The sequence below is a fragment of the Callorhinchus milii genome, unplaced genomic scaffold (assembly GCF_018977255.1).
Source record: "Callorhinchus milii isolate IMCB2004 unplaced genomic scaffold, IMCB_Cmil_1.0 Scaffold1, whole genome shotgun sequence".
Lineage (NCBI taxonomy): Eukaryota > Metazoa > Chordata > Chondrichthyes > Chimaeriformes > Callorhinchidae > Callorhinchus > Callorhinchus milii.
This window is the reverse complement of record NW_024704742.1, coordinates 92,291,758-92,315,612: the sequence shown is the minus strand read 5'-3', so window position 1 is coordinate 92,315,612 and position 23,855 is coordinate 92,291,758. Positions and strand designations below refer to the sequence as shown.

At 41.7% G+C, this 23,855-nt stretch overlaps 1 protein-coding gene across 3 annotated transcripts; it reads left to right on the top strand.

Annotated features, from left to right (window-relative positions):
- The first annotated feature begins 341 nt into the window (after positions 1-341).
- fktn (fukutin) lies at positions 342-20,026 on the top strand. Of its 3 annotated transcripts, none has more exons than XM_042333156.1 (10): positions 342-459; positions 5,511-5,644; positions 7,515-7,574; positions 8,733-8,930; positions 9,611-9,888; positions 11,520-11,652; positions 12,514-12,643; positions 17,306-17,439; positions 17,537-17,661; positions 19,684-20,026. In XM_042333156.1, exons 2-10 carry the CDS (start codon positions 5,540-5,542, stop codon positions 19,895-19,897), a joined length of 1,377 nt encoding a protein of 458 aa, XP_042189090.1. In that variant the 5' UTR covers positions 342-459; positions 5,511-5,539; the 3' UTR covers positions 19,898-20,026. The 3 variants fall into 3 exon arrangements, with proteins under 3 accessions (XP_042189090.1, XP_042189094.1, XP_042189100.1); XM_042333160.1 differs by lacking the exon at positions 342-459 and adding an exon at positions 4,862-4,964; XM_042333166.1 differs by lacking the exons at positions 342-459; positions 5,511-5,644 and having other exon boundaries at positions 7,518-7,574; positions 8,737-8,930.
- Positions 20,027-23,855: the final 3,829 nt, after the last annotated feature.

Here is a 23,855-nt window from a genome sequence, read left to right as displayed (position 1 = left end):
GTTGGGGCTGTGTGTGTGTTGGGGGGGGTGTTGGGGGCTGTGTGTGTGGGGGAGGGTGTTGGGGGCTTGGTGGGGGCTGTGTGTGGGGGGGTGTTGGGGGGCTGTGTGTGTTGGGGGGGGTGTTGGGGGCTGTTGTGTGGGGGGGGGGTGTTGGGGGCTGTGTGTGTGTGGGGGGCGGGGCTGTGGGGGAGGGGGCGGGGCTGTGGGGGGGCGGGCTGTGGGAGCTGTGTTGGGGCTGTGGGGAGGGGCGGGGTTGTGTGTGTGTGGGGGGGGGGGGCGGGGCTGTGTGTGTGTGGGGGGGCGGGCTGTGGGAGCTGTGTTGGGCTGTGTGTGGTGGGGGCGGGGCTATGAGATCTCGCGATAGTTTGGTTCGCGGCGGCCGCAGTGATGTCACGTGTTAGTCGTTCCGCATATCGCGATATGAGCGGCTGCTGTGGTTACTGTGGAGACACCGAGAGGGTGAGACCCGGTAACACTGGGAGAGGGGGGGAGGGGGAGAGAGGGAGGGAGGGAGAGGAGGGGGTGAGAGAGTGAGAGGGTGAGAGTGAGAGGGTGAGAGAGAGAGAGAGTGAGTGAGAGGGTATGAGAGAGAGAGTGAGAGACTGTATATTTGTGGGCGAACGCGGTAGCCAATTGCGCACAGCAATGTCCCACAAACAGTCGTAGATTGAAAATGACCAATTTATTATTGTTTTTGGTTTTTTTGGAGGGATTATTATTAGGCTCTGTGTGGAGTAAGGAAACTTGCCCAAGGTTTCGCCCTCTGCCTGGAATTGAACTCAGGTCTCTCACTTGCAAAGCGAGTGCTCTAACCACTGAGCTACAGGACTCCATGTTAGACTCCATCTGCCACCTTCTTGCCCACTCACCCACTCGGTCTATTTCCCTTTGCATTCTTCATGTGTCATCCTCACAGTTTACTGTCCCACCTATCTTCGTATCATTGTGGAGTCCTGTAGCTCAGTAGTTAGAGCACTCGCTTTGCAAGTGAGAGACCTGAGTTCAATTCCAGGCAGAGGGCGAAACCTTGGGCAAGTTTCCTTACTCCACACAGAGCCTAATAATAATCCCTCCAAAACCAAAAACAATAATAAATTGGTCATTTTCAATCTACGACTGTTTGTGGGACATTGCTGTGCGCAATTGGCTGCCGCGTTCGCCCACAAATATACAGTCAATTCACTTTACAGTGTGTTCTGTGAAGCGCTTTGGGACGTCCTCCCGACGTGAAAAGCGCTATATCAAATGCAAAGATTATTATCATTATAACGTGGGGAAGTGTGAAGTTATTCACCTCGGTAGTAAAAATAGAAAAGTGGATTATTTTCTAGAGGGGGAGAGACAAGTTCAGAGGGATTTGGGTGTACTTGTACACCAGTCACAGAAACTTAGTATGGAGGTACAGTAAGCAACTAGGAAGCTAATGCCATTTTGGCGTTCGTTGCAAAACGGTTAGAGTACAAAAGTAGGGAAATCTTGCTGCAGTTATATAAGGCCTTGGTGAGACCGCACCTAGAATACTGTGTGCAGTTTTGGTCTCCTTATTTAAGAAAGGACATACTCGCCTTAGAGGGGGTGAAGCGTAGATTCGCGAGGTTGGTTCCTGGGATGAGGGGGTTGACCAATGAGGATAGGCTGAGTACACTAGGCCTATACTCTCAAGAATATAGAAGAATTAGAGGTGATCTTATAGAAACCTATAAGATTCTTAAGGGTCTTGACAGGATAGATAGTGAGAGACTGTTTTCCCTGGTTGGAGAATCTAAAACTAGGGGTCATAGTCTCAAGATTAAGGGTCAGCCTTTTCGAACTGAGCTGAAGAAACATTTCTTCACTCAGAGGGTAGTGAATTTGTGGAATTCTCTACCCCAGAAGGCTGTGGATGCTCAGTCCTTGAACATATTCAAGACTGAGGTTGATAGATTTCTAAAGGATAGAGGGATTAAGGGATATGGGGATAGGGCGGGTAAATGGAATTAGGTTAGAAGATCAGTCATGATATTATTAAATGGCGGGGCAGGCTCGAGGGGCCAAATGGCCTACTCCTGCCCCTACGTCTTATGGAGAGAGAGGGACAGGTGTGTGTGTGTGAGAGAACGTTTTTGTGTGTGTGTGTGAGAGAGAATGTTTATTATTATTAACGTGAGGGAGGGAGGGTGAGTGTGAGAGAAAGAGGGTGAGAGAGAGAGAGAGAGTGGGTGTTTGTGATAGAGAGAGAAAGGGTGAGTATGAGAGAAAGAGGGTGAGTGAGAAATATGCATAGATGGTGCGAGAGAATGAGTGTATGAAAGAGGGTGCGTGTGTGAGAGAGAAATACAGATGCTGAGAGAGAGAGGGTGAGTGTATGAGAGAGGGTGAGTGTGAGAGAGAAGGTGAGAGCGAGAGAGAGATACAGATGCTGAGTGTATGAGAGAGAGAAAGGGTGAGTGTGTGTGAGAGAGAGGATGAGAGAGAAGATAGAGTGTGTGTGACGGTTATATAGAGAGATTGTGTGTGTGCGAGAGAGAGACAGAATATAGAGAGAGCACAGAGGATGCTCTGAGTGGAGGATGGATGGATGGGAGGATGGATGGGATTGCCTTGAGACATCCTCCTGGCCTGAAAGACACTATACAAATGTAATTTGTTGTTGTGGAGTGAGTAGGTGGTGGAAAGGGGATTGTGAGAGACACTCTTAAGACTGGATAATAACAGAGACAGTCAGTTGGCTGCTTTTGTGGAAGTGGGTATGACAGCGAGAGATATTTGGTTAAAAATACAGATCTGTGTATGGTATATATCTGGCTTGACTTACTGAACCTAGGCATCAGGTTTGACCGATGGCTGTCTTTCCTTACCCGCATCCGGTCCCTGACCAGGACCACCTTCCTCCACCTCCCACATTGCCTGCTCCGACCATACCTTACCCCAGACGCAGATGAAACACTCATCCATGCATTCGTCACCTCCCGATTTGACTTCTCAAACGCCCGCTTTGCCAGTCTCTCCAGCTCCACCGTGCACAGGATCCAGCTGATCCAAAACTCTGCCGCCCGCATACTCACCGGCACTAAACTCTGTAACCCCATCACACCAGTTCTAGCCAGGCTCCACTGGCTCCCTATCACCGAATGGATCGATTTCAAGATCCTCACACTCGTTTTCAAATCCCTTCATGCCCTGGCACCTCCCTATTTCTCCGACCTGCCCAACCGACAACCTGCTGCCTCCACTCGACTGGCTCCAGCCTTCTACATGTCCCTCTACTGTTCCTCTACTGGTGAATGCGCTTTCAGGCACTACACCACAAAATTCTGGAACACTCTTTCTCTATCTCTCCAAATTGCCTCTTCCTTCCCCATCTTCAGGTCACGCATGAAGACCTTCCTATTCGATCGCGCCTACGGTCACCTTCCCCGGCTCGGTGACGTGCTACACTGTGTGAGGGGCGCTGTATAAATGAAAGTTGTTGTTATATACAGTGTCACACAGGGTATATAGAGAAAGATGTACAAGGAGACGTACACAAAGGAAAGAGATGAAGTGGTCTGAGACACAGACACACACAGAGGACGGAATGGAGATAGAAAGGAAGAACACATTTGTGGTTGAGAGTAGTGCAGAGATAGAGGGGACAATGAAGTGATAGATGGAGAGGGGGGAGAATCAAAAGGAGTGTGAGACTGAAGGAGGATAGAGAAGATAGGAGAAGATGTGGGAAGAGTGAGAAAGGGACATGCAGAAATGGACATGAAGAGAGAGAGAGAACAAGGCAGAGAAATAATTGAGTGTAGGTAATTGAGATTTCACATTGGCTCCTAGGTGACACGCCTGATAATGGAGTGTTGAAATTCATTTGATCTTTCTGTGGTGGTCTCAGTAGTCCTGGTTACCTGAGTCAGGTAGGTTTGCAGAACTCCAGGGCACCGTTGATGACAGTCCGGTTCATTAGCAGGGCTCGGAGGAACAGATCGGTCACAGGGACGTACAGGTGGGGTACTCTAGCAGTATTCTAACACACTCTTGTGTCTGCATGACATGGGTCTTGCCAGTTTGCACCTAATACTTCCCAAGATTAGGTCGGTGAGCAGGGAGGGTCCCTTCAGGGAGAGAGTGTGCACTTCATTCCTCATAAAGGAAAATTTCCATACATAAGTGGAACAGTTGGTAGTTTGGTTTGGATACTTCTAAGCATGGCAACAGAAGTATGTCAAGCACCCAATCTGACTAAATAAAATTGCATTTCGCCCGCTGGATATTTGTGGGTGCTTTCCAATGATTGATCTAATATTTACATTTTGTGACACTTGAGAATCTGAGAGTTATACCTCTCCCGTATCCTATAAGAAAATGAACCAGGCTCCTTCATCCAAATAATTTCTTTGGTCACCTGGGTGACTGATATGCAGAAACCCATCATCATGCTTAAGAGTATCCAAACCGGCTGAGAGTTTCACATATGTATGCCACCTACACATGGAAATGTCCCTGTGTCGGATGGAATGGGCACTTTCCCTCGATGAATGCACCTTGCTTACCTAAAACCATAGAGTATTAGGTGCAGGTTGGCAAGAACCAAGGCTTCAAATCCCAAAGTGTATGTTGAGGACTACTGTTTTTTTCCATCCCGCGGTCCCTCCGCTTCGCCCTCTCCCTTGCCACCTTCAAGACCCATCTCAAGACCCTTCTCTTTGACCGTACTTTTGATCTCTCTGCTTCTCTCCCTGCCCTCCCCCACTTCCAGCTTGGGTCCGTACCTCTGTCTGTCCAGTGCCTTGGGACATCTTCCCGACGTGAGGGGCGCTGTACAAATGTAATTTTGTTTTTGTTGTTTTGTTTTCCCTCCCCATTTTCAGTCCATGCCTGAAGACCTTCCTCATTGACTGTGCTATGGTCACCTCCTCCCTCCCCCCGAGCTTGATGTTGGGTTCTACCACTGGAAGTGCTCCCAAGACGCTACCCCTCATGAAAGGCGCTATATAAATGCAAGTTGGTTTTTAACAAGTTAAAACTGCACAGCTGGGCATCAAGAGCACTGTATGGCAAGTGACATTGCCATGTATATATATATGTATATAACATTGCTTATCCAGCTGGGACCACATCATTATAAATATATAATTTTATATAATTTTATCCACCGTACACATTAATGTTTTGGCTTGAAGGGTTAACGGGAGCTGAGTGGGAAGAATCCCTCCCCCTCTCAAGCCCCAAGCCGACGAGCCAGGTTGGCTGGTCCACCAGCAGTGCCCAAATATTGAGCATTTACAATAAAATGTTGACATTTGCTAGTGAAGTGTCACTGATGGTTTCAAACTGGCAAAGTGAGTTAAAGATTTGTTTTGTAGGGAACAAATCGAACTTTATATTGAATGCTTTTCGGAGTTGTGATTTTGTGTTTTTTTTGTTGGGATCTCAGAAAGTTAGAGGATGTTAAAGATGGAAGCAGTGGGTTGGTCTGGTAATATTTGAAATGTAAGAGGAGAATATAACTGTTCATAGTTGGATGTTCTCTTTTGTTTTCCTAGTTCTCACAAGAGAAACTACATGAAGACCAATGCCCAGAATCAATAAGACCATCGTATTGACCCTTCTCATTGTGACCAGTTCAGTTTTTCTATTATTTCAGCTTTACTACTATAAACAATATTTTGTATCAAAGGTACGTATTATACTGTCAATTTTTGCCTTTGCCTTTGCCAAGCGCTCTGAGACGCTGTCCGGCGTGGAGGGCGCTATATAAATCCGAGTTGTTGTTGTCGTTAAGTTGTTGTTTGTCACTTGTGACACTATCATGCGATAGCCTTTTTCAAAAATAAATGTTATTTTTAGTGGTTCAACAAAATGGCTGTTTTCTACCGAAAAATAATTATAATCCTTGCATCTGATAATAGTGCCTTATCACGTCATCGGGACGACTCCAAGCACTTCACAGAATATACTGTAAAATTGATTGACTATATTTTATGGGCAAAATGAAAGGGTTTCTAAGTTTTACTAATTTCCATCTGGCTGAAAAGCTATGTATCTTAAAAGCTATGCATTTTTAAACGGTAGGACTAATATGGGGAAACCCCTTATAGCACATTTTGATAAACCTCTGCCTCACTTAACCTCTGCAGGTCTACTGCGTCCCTGCCCTAACCAGAAGTGCAGTACACCTGGATAGTTGGCTTTCTGTGCTAAAAACAGCTGGCTTTTAGTTGTTGTTGACGACGCTTCTTGTGGGGTAGGAGCATGTCTGATGTCACTTTATACATGCTGCGCTTTTGCATAGATTAATACAGTGTTTCTTGCCCATAACATGCAGAAAGTGACGTCAGCGATTCTTTGTGCATATAGAGCGCATGTGTTCAACACCCAGAAAAGAACATCATCGGTGGTCGGGCCTTCAGCCTCTCAGCCCCGAGGCTCTGGAACTCCATCCCCCAGTGCCTTCGCCGCCTCCTCCCTTTCCTCCTTCAAGGCCGGTCTCAAAACCTTTCTCTTTGACCGAGCCTTCAGCTCCCCTCTCGACTCTCTTCCCCCTCCTCGCTCCCTCCCTCCCCTCACCCTGACCATTTCCCCCCTCCTCGGGTCATGACCCAACTGTGCAGCGCCTTGGGACGTCCTCCTGACGTGAAAGGCGCTTTATAAATGGAATCTTGTTGTTGTTGTTGTTGTTGCTGCCAGGAAGTTGGCCTTTTTTTTAAGTTTCTTTGTAACATGGTTGCTATACTATTGGTCCGAGCCAGGTGTGCTGAAACAAAGTTCCTCTGTGGTAGGAATAGCACTAATTTGCTAGGACATGAGTTAAATTTAGTTTAAAGATTGCTGTATGTTGTCCTGGTTGTAGGAGGGATCAGCATAACTAAACGGTACATCATTTTGAATAAAATGAATTTGCCCTATTATGGAAATGTACTCAGCAGTGGTCAGATATTTTTTCCTTACAGAGAAGAAATCACTGAAGAGTCAGTCTTGCAAACAGCACCACTAAGAAAGCATGGCACTTTTCCACCCTTGTGGCCTGATACGATACTCAGTATAGGAAATAACAAAGAGAGAGGGAGATTTTTCAAAACAATTTGATGATAAAATTATGTTTATAATTCAGAGTCCGTTCATTACCCTGCCTTTTCATTCAGTTTATGATTTGTGACTTATCACAACTGTACCTTTGATTTTTACATAGGAAGGTAGAAAATAACAGCACAATTTTGAATGTGCATACTACAATAGTTCAAAATACCATTGTTCTCAGATGCAGGACTTGAAGCAAAACAGTATATGTGGCATAAACCAATAATAAATATGACGCAAACCACGGTGCTAGAATTATTTCTGCCACTAGAGACTGCTGTGGGATACATATTGGTCACCGAAAGCCTCAAGAGTACCAGTTGTCAAATACTGAAAAAGTATAGGGCCAAAAGGATGTGTATATTTTACCCTAGTACCTCAGCATTTGACACTTTTGGTCCCTGTATTGCTATGGTATCTGTTTAGATCTATCAAATTTGGTAATTTGTGTACCACTTGTTTTTCTTTAGAATGGGTCCAATCTTTCTGATTTGAAAGCAAGTTACGATGTGGAAGACAGTGTGCACTGGGTATGTATACCATTCAAAACTGTACTATGTTTCTCCTTTACAGGAAGAATTTTAAGAACTAAAAATAAAATTTGTAAGGCATTTTTAGTGGAAACTAGTTCTAAGATTTTAAATTAAACTCATCACAAAATCTTAGATACAAGCCCAGCACATGCTATCTGCTGTCCTCATGGTGTGCATATCCGGGTGATGATAGTACATCTAACCCTGTTGATGCCATGGTAATGGAAATCCTGGTTCATATTAGAAGTGATCTGTCTATAAATTGTAGAAAATACTATATTTGAAACAGAACAAATACCAAGTAAGTATGTATATGGATTGTCTCCTTAATATCAAATGCAAGGATTATTATTTTATTATAATGTTGAAGCACACACTTCATGGGCTGTGTGCATTGAACATTAAAATCTATATTTTCTTTGAGTCCACGTGATAGCAAAATGGGCAATATAAGTGCAGAATGCACATCACTGTAAAGGCAGCTTTACTTCTGGCAGTATAAACCCTGCATAACAGATCTATAATCTTAATATTGTACTACATTGCTGGCAGTGTTATCCGAGCACAGTACTCAAAATCAAATGGAATTAGCACAAGATCATTTAAGATATAGAAAAAATAAAGCGTTTGTGTGTTTTGACTGGAAAATATTAAAGCAAACATGACTAGATGTTAAAAAAGGGATGAAGGGAAATGATGGGGCAGATGCAGAGAAGCATTTGTATACCAGGAGACAAGATTGCATTGCTAAGGAAGACATGACCTAAAGGTATTTTAAAGAGTCTTCATACTGGAGTTATAGTAGACTGGTACAGTGAATAATAAGTATTACAAAAAAATGGATTTCTTTGAGAATCCAAAAGAGTATTAAAAAATAATTAGTTCTGGTCGTGAGATAGAAGTTGATGTAGTGAAAAGTAAGATAAATAACTCGAGAGAAGAGGTGCTGGACTTCTGCTTTTTTTCCCAGCATTCGTATAACAAGCAGAGTGCCACTCATTCCTTTGTCTGTGTTAAGGTAATTGTCTATCAATCCTGTGTGCATTTCTGTTAATTTAAAACAAAGCCCAACTATATTTATTGCAGAATTATACAGTGTATCTTCATTTGATTTTTAATGCACAATAGTGTGTTTAATCTATTTATTCTTACCAGAAAGTGGTCAAAAAGTTCCTCAAAATGGTCTCTATCCAAAATGTTCCTTTATATCTCATTGATCCTTTGGTTTTGGGACGGCTGAATGAAAATCAACGTCAGCAAAGTACGAGCAGCAGTGGGCTGAAGTGCAAATACCTGTGCTTTCCCAGAGAGTTTACTACATTTGCACTCTTGGATAAATTTTGGAAAAACAATGTAAGTACAGTTTTATAGGTGTTGTCTAATAAAATTCCTACATGAACCAAGAACTTAACTTTAACTCTTATCAAACTGTTTCCCATTGTATGTTGTATGTAATTGCTATTCTACTTAAAAAAGTTTCCCCTTTTTAAAAATGCAGTGGAGAATCGCTGCCGTCCTTCGGATGAGACGTTAAACCGAGGTCCTATCTGCCTGTTCAGGTGGATGTTAATTGCACTATTTGCGAAGCGAAGGGAGTTTCTCCTGGTGTACTGGCCAACAATCTTCCAAATAAGATTGGTAACTCCCTGGCTGTGTGTGGAACATTGCTATGCACAGACTAGCTGTCCTGTTTTGCGAACAAATACACAGTTGATCTGTTTTACAGTAAATCCTGTGAAGCATTTTGAGACGTCTCAATGATGTGATGAGGCACAATATCAACTGCAAATATTATTACTATTATTATTCTTAGTGTATAAAGATAGCCAATACTCTAGCCTGTTTTCTCCTTAAATGAAAATGTGTATATACAATTTCACATATAGAGGACATATTTCTTATGAGTTAGAAATGTGTTCACTTGGGCCATGTATATTTTTTCACAAGTGCTTTTTACCTAATTGATCACCATGGTTTTTTATATTTAATATTTTGTCTATTCCAAATTGTTATTTTGCTTTCAATCCTTTAAGGCATCCCTAAAGAAAGCAGCCGAGAAGGAAGGATTTGAGTGGATGGAGCTGCATGGGAAGGATCCACGCCTAGCAGGAATGGATGGTCTTTCTGGCACAGAAATTCCACTGCATTGCATCTTTAAGATGCAGAATCATGCCATCCACCTTGTGGTATTTTATGAGCGGAGTGGGAACTACCTTTGGCATGGGCAACTACGGCTCAAACAAAATGCAGACAGAAAATTTGTGCCTTTTCGAAAGCTCCATTTTGGACATCACCCGGGAGCCTATGACAAGTAAGTGGAAAGAAACTATTTCAGACATTTAATGAAGACATAGGGTTTGTGATCTGTTGTCAGAAATTAGATGTAATGCCTGTAATCTTTGTTTCATTCATAATCTTGTTTAGACCATAAGGTCTAAAACTGGGCTATTAATAAAATCTCTGATTCACAAATAGGGATTCCATCTGGTAATTGGAAGTAAATTATACTGATCTGTGGGAACTGTTCCCCAAAAGTAGACTACATTGATGTTAGGGTCTTGTGGGTTGGCATGAGGTATGTGACGTTCACTGCAGGAGATGCACTTTACATCCCCAGGTGCCATTTAGGTTGCTGTTTTTGAGGGAACAGACAAAATTCTATTCATTAGGTTAAATATATTTTTAGAAATACTATTTAAATACTGTAATTTTAAAATTTGAAGAACGGTGGAGTCCTGTAGCTCAGTGGTTAGAGCACTCGCTTTGCAAGTGAGAGACCTGAGTTCAATTCCAGGCAGAGGGCGAAACCTTGGGCAAGTTTCCTTACTTCACACAGAGCCTAATAATAATCCCTCCAAAACCAAAAACAATAATAAATTGATCATTTTCAATCTACGACTGTTTGTGGGACATTGCTGTGCGCAATTGGCTGCCGCGTTCGTCCACAAATATACAGTCAATTCACTTTACAGTGTGTTCTGTGAAGCATTTGGGACCTCCTCCTGACGTGAGAAGCGCTGTATCAAATGCAAGGATTAATATTATTATTATTATTATTAACAGAGAGAAACTAAAGACAATGCAGTAAAACTAATAAGGTTATTTCCTCTGACGCACATCAAGAAATTTGCATCAGGAACTCTGTAACTTGTGTCGTCTCCCACCCTGGGCTCTGAGAGCCTATCACCGCCATCCTCACCCAGCTCCACTAGCTCCCTGTCTCCCAGAGGAACGAGTTCAAGATCCTCTTTTAAATCCCTCCACGATCTTACCCCACTGTAACTTTGTGACCTGCTGAAAGGCTATCAACGCCCAGCCCCCAACCTTCCCTCTGGTCAGCAGTCACTGGCCTGTTTGCTGTCTCCCGCCCTGACCGTTCCACTACATGTGGTCGGACTTTCAGCTTGTTTGCCACTACTCACCGGAACTCCATCTGGAGTCCCTTCACCTTGCCCCATCCCTCGACTCATTCAATGTCTGTCTCAAGACCTTTCTCATTAACTGTGCCTTCGGTTTTTTATCTACCCCCCACACCCAACCCTTATTTGCTTGGCCTCCATCCCTCCCAAACTCAACACCCAGCTTGGGTGAAAACCTGGGCCTCTCCAGCACCTTGGGACGTCCTCCTGACGTGAAGGGTGCTGTACAAATGCAATTTGTTGTTGTTGTAATGACCTAATGAATCACACATGAACAAATGTTGTTATGCCCTCCATTTGGTTGTGGCACCGTAAGATGTATTTTTTTTGCTTCTCCTTTTCCTTTTTTGGCTTTTTTCTTCTCTATGGCTATCAAGTATCAGCACCTCGGGACGTCCTTCATGAAAAGCACTGTATAAATATAATTTGTTGTTATTTCTATAACTGCGTAATACAATGTCATTCTTTATTCCTAACAGGGAAGGGAACATTCTGTGTTGTGCTAATATTAAATGTTTTACAGACCAGAGCTGCGTCTAGCTTCAATTGATGGATTAGAAATTCACATTCCTAAGAAAATAACCCATTTTTTGGATGAAGTTTCTCAGTCCAAGTTTATTGAGTGCAGATATAAAGAAGCTCGAGCATTTTATCAGGTTAGTCTCTAGCTATCAAGTATTTTTTACAAACAAATGATTAATCAGCAGAATAATGAAAATAGAATAGTTACTGACGTGTCAGTATATGCTTTTATACTGGGTCTCCAGTTCACTGCAAGTGATGCTCAAGTGGTGGCTGTGACATTTCACATTGCACGAACCAGCCGTAGCCATTACATTTCAGTGTCCAAGAGGTCCAGGGTTATGTTAACCTAAATGCGTGAAACTAGGTTTTTTTTTACTGCCTAAATCCAGTGCTAGTCATGGAGGCCAAAAGCTGAGCTTGAGCAGCAGATCTCTGGTTCTTCTACCTTTTATTGGGTACTGCAATAAGGAAAAAATAATCCCTGGATCATCTGCACTTTGAACGGAGCTCAGTGGGATTAGCCCAGTGGAATTCACTGCAAATCACATTTATACTGATCGGTGTGAATTGGACTGCTCTTGAAGCCAGAATTTAGTGGTTTGATTTATAGTGTCTGAGTCCCATTCATGTTACACATTTGGTGGTGGAGTCTTCTGGCTCAGTGCAAAAGGTGGAGTGTGACTCCGTATTAAATAGAATGCTTCCTTTATATGCACCTTATTCTTAAAAAAAGTCCAGCTTTGTCCAATTGTATGACTTCCATACTCCTATTTTACTATAACCTTAATTTGGTTTATTATTGTCACTAGAATTGTATGTTTTTTGTTGATTTATTTGGCACTGAATCTTGGTGCATCCCAATATTATGTGCTTTCTTTGGTGTTTGATGACTTTGCATTCTAGGCCTGAAGTACTATTTGCATTTGTAAAAGCTATTTGTGAATTGCAGGAGGTATATTTATATCCTGCGTATGATTATTTTTTCACTGTAGCTTTACCCTGATGACACATCTCAAGAAGCCACAGAGTTTCGTAAAAAGGCTAAGAATTTGCTTCAGTTGGCTGTTAAAACATTAAATGGCCTCAGGATACCGTTCTGGCTCAGCAGTGGAACTTGTTTGGGTGAAGTACACAAATCCACATTTGTACATATTCCTTCTGAATTGTTCATGTTTACCGAAAAATGCACAACTATACAATAAGTGTGTTGCGGGCTTTGATAAAAGAGAACTGTAGTGTTTGGAGCGCCACATTTAGTGTGTGAGCAGTTTGTCTCAGTCTCTGGACAAGTTATTGCTGTGTTCAAAGATCAAGTACTAACAACAACAAATGTGAACAGAGACTGTAGGGAACTGAAATCAGTAATTTGACTATATGGATGAGAAAAATTGATTTAAAAACTTATTTTTTCTAATAGCACTTACGTTAGTGTGGGAGGTGGGCGGTTATGTGCATTTTGAGAAACATGAGATGCATGGCTATTTGAAGTAGTGGGTACTTATGTCTGTAGAGGGATATCAATGGAGACTCCAAAGAAAAGGTTAGATAAAATACACTGGAGTGGAATTGACATGCCAAAGGGAAAGAGTAGAAGGGCAAAAGACAAAGACGTGAACACAGGTAACGAGGTAAAAAGGTTAGAGTTGAAGAAAATACTTACAATCAACATATCTAGCAGGATTAGGGAATGTGGTTTTCAATGTGTTGAGTTTTTTGCGTCTGCATGCCTTCCAGAGTGGGTCCAGCAATAATCCACTGCAAATTAAACCACCCATATTATCCATCTACGAGCTATTCCACCAGTTTTGTATTGTTCTAAGTATCACCATTGGTTTCATAGTACTTGACATTTAGTGATTCAGTAGAGCAATAGTAACTGTGCTGTCCTAAGTTCTCATCTCTGCCTTTTTAGGGTGGTTCAGACAATGTAGTATCATCCCCTACAGCAAAGATGTGGACCTGGGAATTTTATGTCCAGTCCCTTTGTGTGGGTCAAGCTGACAGCACAGGCCCACTATCACCATCAGAATCTTCATGATTCCCTTTTACCTCAGCCGCCAAATCAATCCTTTCAACTAATATTAGTATCTGTAATTACAGCACATCATTACCAATAATATCATGATTAACATAAACAGTATGGCCACAGAAATTTTTAATATTAGTTCAGTGGGTGTTCCCTCTATCCTTCCCTACTGGCTTTGAATATTGCTGAAATACTGAAACAGACAATCTCCCATTTCTTTAAACACTTTAGTTGGTTAATATCATCGTTGGTGACCATCACGTGGGGTGGAAATAGAAATTTTATCTATTCGTGCTACTGCTTCAAAATGCTTGCACTACTAGTTTTACCAGGGATTCATTTGTACCTTGGACATGATCATTAGCTGCAAAAGCAGCCAATTTGTAAGTAATTTGGTCATAGTACAGTTATCACGGTATAAGGTTTATTATAGCAAACACAATTATAGTCAGAAAAACCAATAGTAATATAATAATAATAATAATCCTTGCATTTGATATAGCGCTTTTCACGTCGGGAGGACGTCCCAAAGCGCTTCACAGAACACACTGTAAAGTGAATTGACTGTATATTTGTGGGCGAACGCGGCAGCCAATTGCGCACAGCAATGTCCCACAAACAGTCGTAGATTGAAAATGACCAATTTATTATTGTTTTGTTTTTTTGGAGGGATTATTATTAGGCTCTGTGTGGAGTAAGGAAACTTGCCCAAGGTTTCGCCCTGACCTGGAATTGAACTCAGGTCTCTCACTTGCAAAGCGAGTGCTCTAACCACTGAGCTACAGGACTCCACGTGTATCTAATACATAATGAAACAACAATATTTATAAAACAGTGAACAGCAAAAACATATCAAATAGCAATACAATGATAATGAAATAATAATGTATACAACGCTAAAGTACCTCCCAGACTCGAACTGGCAAGCAATGAGAGATAACAATGAAGAAAGACAATAAAACAAAATTGAGTAAACGGGTTTCCAGACTTGAACTGGCTCAAACCACTGGACTCACGACAAACTGTAACACTTTTCCAGACTTGAACTGGAGATCTAGCAAAACCCAGTTTGCAAGTGGTGAAGCAATAACTTTTCCAGACTTGACCTGGAGAACAGTAAAACAACAAATCCCCCAACACACACATTTGTTATCTTAGAGCGGTTTACCCTATGGGTTCCCGGCCTGATCAACCGATCACAATGACTCGGGATACACGCCCTCCTGGCTGGCTCGTCAATTTGTTAATAATTCGACAGGCGGTGGTAAGAGTATAGTGTTTATCTTATAAAAGAAACAGTAAAGCTCACGATCTATAATTAACTTTATGACATACAACACAATAATAATACAACACAGATATACGAAACAAACATGATTCCAGACACTGCTCCGTACTCCAGACCAAACAGTAGTACTGACAATACAGGGACGACAGTATCCAGGCACTGTTTCGTACTCCAGGCTAAACAGTAGGCCTGGGATCACACCTTGACATACACTGGAGAGATCAGCCCCTGGACATACCCCTCAGACAACTGACACTCGTAATACCAACATTAAACAGGGACTGGGGTTCGGTACACCCTCAGACCCAACCAGTCATACACAACAATATTCAACCGACAATGGTACACAAAATTGCAGAGAGTGGCTCCGGTAAACTCAACAGACATAACTAGCTATTAGCCCAGGACCTAACTCGTACTGCCTAAACTGACTTCTGGGTTACCCTGGACCAACCACTATTACTGTTATTACTTCTCTGCCTAGCAAACAGAACCAAAACCATATTACCCGCTATTCCGCCTCTTATTTTTAATGATCACTTTCTTCCTGGAGCTAAATTCCCTCACCCCTGTACGTATACATAGATACATTAGAGTTGACATCAATTCCACTGGGAAGTGTGCTGACCCTCTACACAACTCCCAACTATTTCAAAGTTACATCTTTTATGTATTTCTAACTCCATCTCCCCTTGTCACAGAGATAGCCCCCAGCCTTCGCAGGCTGCTTTGCAGAGGGAGACATATGGACAACTTCTGGACAGCCTTCCACAGTCTGCTTGTTTCCCAGCCTTGTGATAGGCAGGTGTCTGAGACTGCAGCCTTTTCTTTCTGTGGTCCTTTATTCTTACATCTATGCTCATTATCTCAGCGGAGTGAATATCTTCCCAGGAAAATATGAAATGTAATCAGAAGCTAACCTCAACCCATCCAGCAAAGCTACTTTTAACCATTTAACTATCAAACCTTCTGGAACATTCGGTTGCTGTTTGAAATATACCAATGTATCCCTTCAGTCGGGTTTCCGTGCTGCTCATAGCACAGAAACTGCCCTGGTCAAGGTCACCAATGACATCCTGACCATCTGCGACCAGGGCTCCCTCTGCCTCCTCGTCCTCCTCGACCTATCGGCAGCATTCGATACGGTCGACCACGCTATCCTCCTCCACCGCTTGTCCTCCCACCTCAACCTTCAAGGCCCTGTCCTTGAGTGGTTTAGGTCGTACCTCTCCCACCGTCTTCACTTTGTTTCCACAAACGGCTTTTCCTCCGGCCCCCGCACTGTCTCGTGCGGTATCCCTCAGGGCTCTGTCCTCGGTCCCCTCCTCTTCACCCTCTATATGCTCCCCCTTGGTGACATCATCCACAGACATGGGGTTAACTTCCACATGTATGCGGATGACACCCAACTCTACCTTTCCTCTTCTACCCTCAACTCCACGACCACCGATGTCCTGACAGCCTGCCTGTCCGACATGGAGTCCTGGACGAGAGACAACTTTCTTCAGCTCAACGTGCGTAAAACTGAGGCCCTCCTGATTGGCTCACGTCAGCGCCTCCGCACCTCAGGCGCTGACACCATCAGCATCCAAGGCTGCACTCTCCACCTCTCAAAGCCAGTCAGGAACCTCGATGCTCTGTTCGACCCTGAGCTGTCCTTTCTCCCTCACATCCGCACCACAACTGGCACCGCCTTCCATCACCTCCGGAACATCGCCAGACTACGGCACTACCTCACCCCTCACGCTGCTGAAACTCTGGTCCACGCCTTTATCACCTCAAGGCTGGATTATGGGAACTCTCTCCTCGCCGGCCTTCCCGGGACCTCCCTCCACAAGCTGCAGGTCATTCAGAACTCTGCAGCTCGTGCACTGTCCCGCACCAGGACCACATCACTCCCACCCTCGCTCGCCTCCACTGGCTCCCCATCCCCCAGAGGATCGAATTCAAGATCCTCATCCTCACCTACAAGGCCATTCACGGCCTTGCTCCCTCCTACCTCTCTGACCTACTATCCCCCTACCTACCTGCCCGTACCCTCCGTTCCTCTGGCTCCGGTCTGCTCCACATCCCCCGCCCCAACCGCCCTACCATCGGTGGCCGGGCCTTCAGCCCCTATGCTCTGGAACTCTATACCCCAGTGCCTTTGCCTTGCTTCCTCCCTTTCCTCTTTCAAGGCCGGTCTCTTGACCTTTCTCTTTGACCGAGCCTTCAGCTCCCCTCTCGACTCTCTACCCCCTCTTCGCTCCCTCCCTTCCCTCCCCACGACCATTTCCCCCTTGCTCGGGTCCTGACCCAACTGTACAGCACCTTGGTACATTGCAGGTGGAAGACAGCCTGGAGCTTTCCTCCCGACGTGAAAGGCGCTCTATAAATGGAATCTTGTTGTTGTTGTTGTTGATAGTCAATGTATTTCAACAGTGGAGCAATAGCAACTGCTGTCCTAAATTCTCATCTCTGCCTTGTTTAGGGTGGTTCAGACAATGCAGTATCATCCCCTACAGTAAAGATGTGGACCTGGGAATTTTGATAAAGAACTACACACCTGAAATTATCCCGGCATTCCAGAAGGCAGGACTTCCACTTAAACACAAGTTTGGGAAGGTGAATAAAATGTATTCTTTGTGTTTTAAAATTTGTAATGATCTATAAATCGATGCAAAATTAGCCTAGACGGAACTTTTTCTTCTGTACATTGCAGGTGGAAGATAGCCTGGAGCTTTCCTTCCAGGCTCATGATGTGAAGCTTGATATATTCTTCTTTTATGAAGAGATGCACAACATGTGGAATGGAGGAACCCAGGCTAAAACTGGCAAGAAATTTAAGTAAGTTACTAATAGAATGTATTTGAGTTGACAGTCTTATTATAAGTTTTTTTTTTAAAAAGACTACTTTCCAAGCAGTTGATCATCTTTCTCCTATTGTATAATTTAGCTTATTAAAAAGGCACTTTTTTAGTAAGCTATATGGGGATGTGGGGTGGTGGAGAATACTTCATTTAATTTGTCCGATGAATCTTTGTGCCTATTGTGCACAATCCTTACAGGTCTACAGTTGCACTTCCAGTTTATAGAAATCTTTCATTGGATTTTTACCAATGAGTGAAATGTATTCTGTACAAGAACTAATATATAAATATAAATTTAAACAAACAAAAGCAGTAAACATAACTTGCAGAGCTCATTGTTAACTAGAATGGTATATTGTTTGGTAAGACAACATAATTACTGTTGCAGCATTAAACGTTAGCACTGCACTCTAGTGAACTGAGGGAAACAAAAAATAATTTTTCCCAAAGCAATCGAGCCACTGTACCAAAATCATGATGATTGCATCATCTGACAAATATAAAAATTACTTTATACATGACTGGTCTTATTAAAATAAACTGTATAATTTATACATTTGATAATAACCCTTTTCACATTGGGAGGACAACTCAAAGCGTTTCACAAGATTGACTGCATATTGACACTATTTGTAGGTGAACTTATGGAGGCAGGCATCCAATTACAGTCTGATCTTGTTATATTGTACTTCAGTATATGGTAGGGTTGTATATAACATGGGTGTACCTTCAACTCTTAACATTGTATTGGAAGTGTATTACACCTTCGGCTTCCTGTGCTGACTGGTTGGTTTCAACAACAACAACTTGCACATATATAGCGCCCTTCACGCAGGGTAGTGTCTCAGAGCGTTTCCTGCCTGTAGTGGATGGACTAAGAAGACCTCCCAGCTTTAGCACTCTCCCATGAACCACTTTGAACGTTTGCGAGAGCGATTACCACAAGAGCATACACAGTGCAGTGATGTCAACTGTGACATAAATCAGCAGCATGATGACACAGAAGCACTGACTGGTGTCCTATAATGTGGCCCTTTTGTAAGGCAGGTTAATAATAATAATAATAATCCTTGCATTTGATATAGCGCTTTTCACGTCGGGAGGACGTCCCAAAGCGCTTCAGAGAACACACTGTAAAGTGAATTGACTGTATATTTTTTGTGGGCGAACGCGGCAGCCAATTGCGCACAGCAATGTCCCACAAACAGTCGTAGATTGAAAATGACCAATTTATTATTGTTTTTTTTGTTTTTGGAGGGTTTATTATTAGGCTCTGTGTGGAGTAAGGAAACTTGCCCAAGGTTTCGCCCTCTGCCTGGAATTGAACTCAGGTCTCTCACTTGCAAAGCGAGTGCTCTAACCACTGAGCTACAGGACTCCACAGGTTCTCCGTTTATTGATCCAAACTATAATCCTTGCATTTTTTAAAACATTAAAACGTCATGTTATAATGGAGTTTGTCATTCTTGTGCATTCCAGATTTTACGGTAAATTAGATATTTATGTTTAAATATTTATAGTTTGAGAGGTTGGATCAGATTTTGTTTTAAAAGAGAATCCAAGGTGAACTTCCTGATGTCTGTTGCAGCCTTTGTCCGGTTTATACTGAGTAGACCATTGATAGCTAGTGTGCAGTTTCAAATCAAATTAATTTGGTTCAGTGGCCAATGATTAATAAATATGCCAGTACTGTGCAAATACTTGGATATAATCTGGGTAGATGTTTTAATGATTTTGTTAATAAGGAAATCGGAATGTTATGCCGACTCACAGGAATTCTGCTCCGGGACAATATACTTTCGGATCCAAATTTCCTTGAGCCAGCATGACTTGAGTGATGTACTTCATTCACCAGAAGGAGCCTAACCTCTGTTTCCTAATTAGGTAATCAGGTTAGAAATTCCTGTATGTATTGGGTAATCGAAACTATAAAATACTTATTTCAACTATCACTACAAGTACTGTTTGCTGATCTTTTTCATTTTGATTTGTTTTGTAGGTATATGTTTCCCAAATTTACCCACTGCTGGACTGAATTCCTAGAAATGAAAGTAGGAGTCCCGTGTGAAACGCTTGCGTATGTGGAAGCAAACTATGGCAGGAACTGGGCAATTCCTGTGACTAGTTGGGATTGGAAGACCTCGCCATCTAATGTGCACGAATATGGAGTTTGGCCTATCAGTGAGTGGGATGATGTTATCCAGGTGTACTGAGAATTGATGGAATTGAAAAGGCAAAATGGGAAATCCTAACACAACTAATGCTCAATTATATGGAGGGAGAAAACTGTGTCTAACGTACACTACAGTAATAACGTAATAATCACTTTTTTTAAAAAAACTTGGTCACTCAATCCACGACTGTTTGTGGGACACTGCTGTGCTGCCACGTTTCACCCACAAAACATACAGTCAATTCACTTTACAGTATATTCTGTGAAGCTCTTTGAGACACGATAAAGTGCAATATTGAATGCAAGGATTATTATTACAACTCTGGATACAAAATATAATATTTCATAATGGACGTGATGCGATAATTCACATTCATTCCATTCAGTTGTAAATCGTTGCATTTTCTGTCCATTCTTAATGACTGGAAATGAAACTTTTTAACACCCCCAGACTTCAGCATAGTGGTTTCTCTCCCTCCCCCTACTCCAACATTAACATTGGTCCTGGAAACTTTTCTGTTCCATTATTGTTTCTGATCATAGAGATCAATGTTTGAGTGCAGCTAAAATTAATTGACTTGATTGGTAATCTGTGTAGCAGCACTCGATGTTTGCCTACAGGATTTTTAAAAATATTGGTCCTGCTTAAAAATATCCAAGTTAGTGAAGGAATTTCTGATCTTGACAAAAAAGAAATTGTTCTTTTGAGCAAACTATATGCTGAAGTTGGTGTGTGTATATGATCAGTTCAATAACCAGTCTTTTGAACTGTTGATGGAAAAATGGGGCATTTCATAATAAATTCTACATTTCATAACACATTTGATGTGATATGGGATGAAAATAGATTTAATTATTATAAGGCGAACGAGAGATGCACCTCAACTAAATGAGGAAGATTGAGAAGTTTAAATGAGTTTTCAGGTTTCATAATATTGAACATTGAATTAAAAAGTGTTTTGACATGTAGAGCCTTTCTATGTGAATAGTTAACAGCTGTATGGTTGTCTATAGTATTAAACCTACCTGTTATTTTGCAAAAAAAAATTAACTAATAGTTTGTGCACTGACCTTTGCCAAAACCCAAAATGGTGTAAAGTCAAACTGTATTCTAAAGTAAATGCATGTTTAAAATGACCAGTTTGCCAGTATAAGACAATTAGATATGTTGAAAATAGTCGCGAATGTGATGTGCAAACAGTACTGTAATATTTGATTGTGGATCTAGATGATGTGGTGTCCCTGTGTTTATTGGATAGAATTCCACACCAGATTGTACATACAGTTTTTAAGATTGCAACTTTTATTCTGAGCCATACTTTCCCCAGTTGGTGAGAAAAGGTCCGTAGAGGCTTGCAAAATGAAATCTATATTTTTGATCTGTATGACCGTCTCAGTCCACCAATGGCCAGAGAAGGTGATGGTTTGAGTTGTTTTATAATGCCAGCTGGGGTATACCTATCTGTGCAAGCATCGATTTTAAAAAAATCTCAATAGTTGGCAGTGGATCTTTGCCCCATTAGTTTACAGTTTACATTCAAGGTCATGGCTGCCATCAGTGCCAATGCTATAAAGTGAATGCAACGTTAAGACTACTGAATGGTACTCCAAATTATAATGCTTATTTCTTAAGTTTTTTTAAAAAATATTCTTGTCTTACGAAAATCTACAGGACATCTCAAGTAGAGTGATGAGACTTTAGAGAATGAAAACAACTTCTGAATGCAAATGCTACGTACAATAGTGCACAGCCATGTTAACACATTATGCTAAAAGAAGGAATCCATCCAATTAGGGATTCTATCCTGGTTTATGGTATTTTGATCTTTAACTTTGCGTCTTACCAATGAGCTGCCAAAGCTTTTATTTATTTAATACTTCACCTTTAGATTTGCTGCCAAAATCACAGGGACTTGATGTCACACGTGCAGTATAAATGCAGCATTAGTTTCCAGAAGTTTACATACTTGATCTGGCAATATAGATAATTCTTCTATTCTCAGCTGTCATCTTGAAGCTTCTGCAGATGGTATTAAAAATTGAGAACAGACTAATACTGCAATGGTTTGCTAGTACAGTATATTTAGTTTCTGCATTGCTATTTTATGAATTCCCAAATGAAACCGGGGATCAACCTTTATCTTTTGGCCCAGTAAACAAGTACACATAACAGGATGGTTTAATTTAATCTGTTTTGCTGCATTAACTGATCTGAACTGATGGTAATGGCACTCTCTGAAATTGACACTATCCCTGAGATAGGGAGAGAAAAAGTAAATCAGGATTCTAGTTCCTGGCTGCTATCCAGTGAATCGTGTTGGGTAGTACTGTATAAGCGTATGGATTTTGGGTCAGAATTTGATCTGCCTCTTTTATTATCTCTTCAAATATTTGCTAAAAATTGTAGTTTAGGTTTGTGTATGAATAAAGTCCACTTTGATGAGGTAATGGAGCACTGCTAATTTCTGTACAATAGTATCCCAATGTGAGTTGATCCTTTCAGGAAAGAAGAGGTTCAAACTGGGGAAAAAAAGCAAACAGAATAAATTCTTCACCTTTGTTTTATGGTATGTTCAGGTACATTTGCCTTTTATTCTTGTACATTTATCCAGTTTTCTTTACCTGACCTGCCACTTGGTGCTAGGAGGTACAGATGCACAATCTGATCCCAGGCTGCCACCTTTATTGAAATGTGCTGAAAGAAGGTGCCAGAGATTACCCAGGTGTGTCATAGAAACAGAAAGAAGTTTACAGCACAGAAAAAGGTCACACAGCCCATAGTGTTTGTGTAGCCAAACATGCACTCTAGTCCTAGCTTCCCCTTTGGAGCTAACTATTCTAATCCCTTTCCCAGAATTCTATCCTTTAATATTATTTTCCTTCAGGTCTTTATCCATTTCGCTCACAAAATACTCAGTCAATTCAATTTACATTATATTCTGTGAAGCGCTTTGAAACATGATAAGATACTATATCAAATGTAAGGCTTATTGTTATTATATAATTCCCTTTTAAATTCTGTAATTCAGCTTCAACAACCAATTATGGTAAGTCATTCCAAAATCCAGCAAGGCTTGCCATGCTCAAAACTTATATCCATTCCTGGTCTGTGCTAAACAAAGTCTCCCCTTTAATCTAATACCATTCCAGGAGGAGAGCTAAGGTTTAGCTTATTGATTTATATTGTTAATTTTTTTAACATTCTGTGCTTCGATATTTCTAAATACATAAAAGTAAAATACAGACTGACCTCGGTAATAACAAACCTGGGAACTGGGGGGAATCGTTATATCCAGGTTCTCGCTATAAGAGGTTCACAAGAAATCTGTGATTAGCTGCTCAGCACCCCCACCATTTTGACTTGATTGCAGATCGTAACATCAGCGACTGCACTGCTTTAATAATCGCTCTATCGGGGTAAGAATCAATAGGAAATATCGTGTCTCAATATCGAGTTCATTATAACCAGAGGGATCGTAATAAATGGGTATTGTCAAACCGAGGTCAGCCTGTATAGTGTATTTACTTTATTGAGATGATTGTGAAGATACTGATGTTTTTTTCCAAAGATGAAATAGAATTACTTTTGATCACCTACCTGTTAGGCCCTCACTTGCAATCTACTGAAGCAGTTTCAACAAGATTGCCAAGTCGGTGTGTTGTAAATCTGTAAAATTGCAATTGGTACTTCTGAATAATCTTCACAGTTGCTAGTTATTCTATCAGTGAAACTACTTTCTATGACATAACCATTCCGCAGCAGTCTTATCGGTAAAAGCACTACCCAAATCATCATTAAGGGATATAAACCAGAAAGCTACAGGTTAAATCCCTGAGATCTGCCTGAATTAGCTGATCTAACCTGAACAGTATTTGGGAACTTTTTAATCTCAACATTCTTTCAATAAGTAATGCCGCCATCGGGCAAACCTGCTTCCAAACTAGATTTTTAGTTGGAGAGACGTTAGTCTTTATCCATTTACTTCAGAATTTCTAAA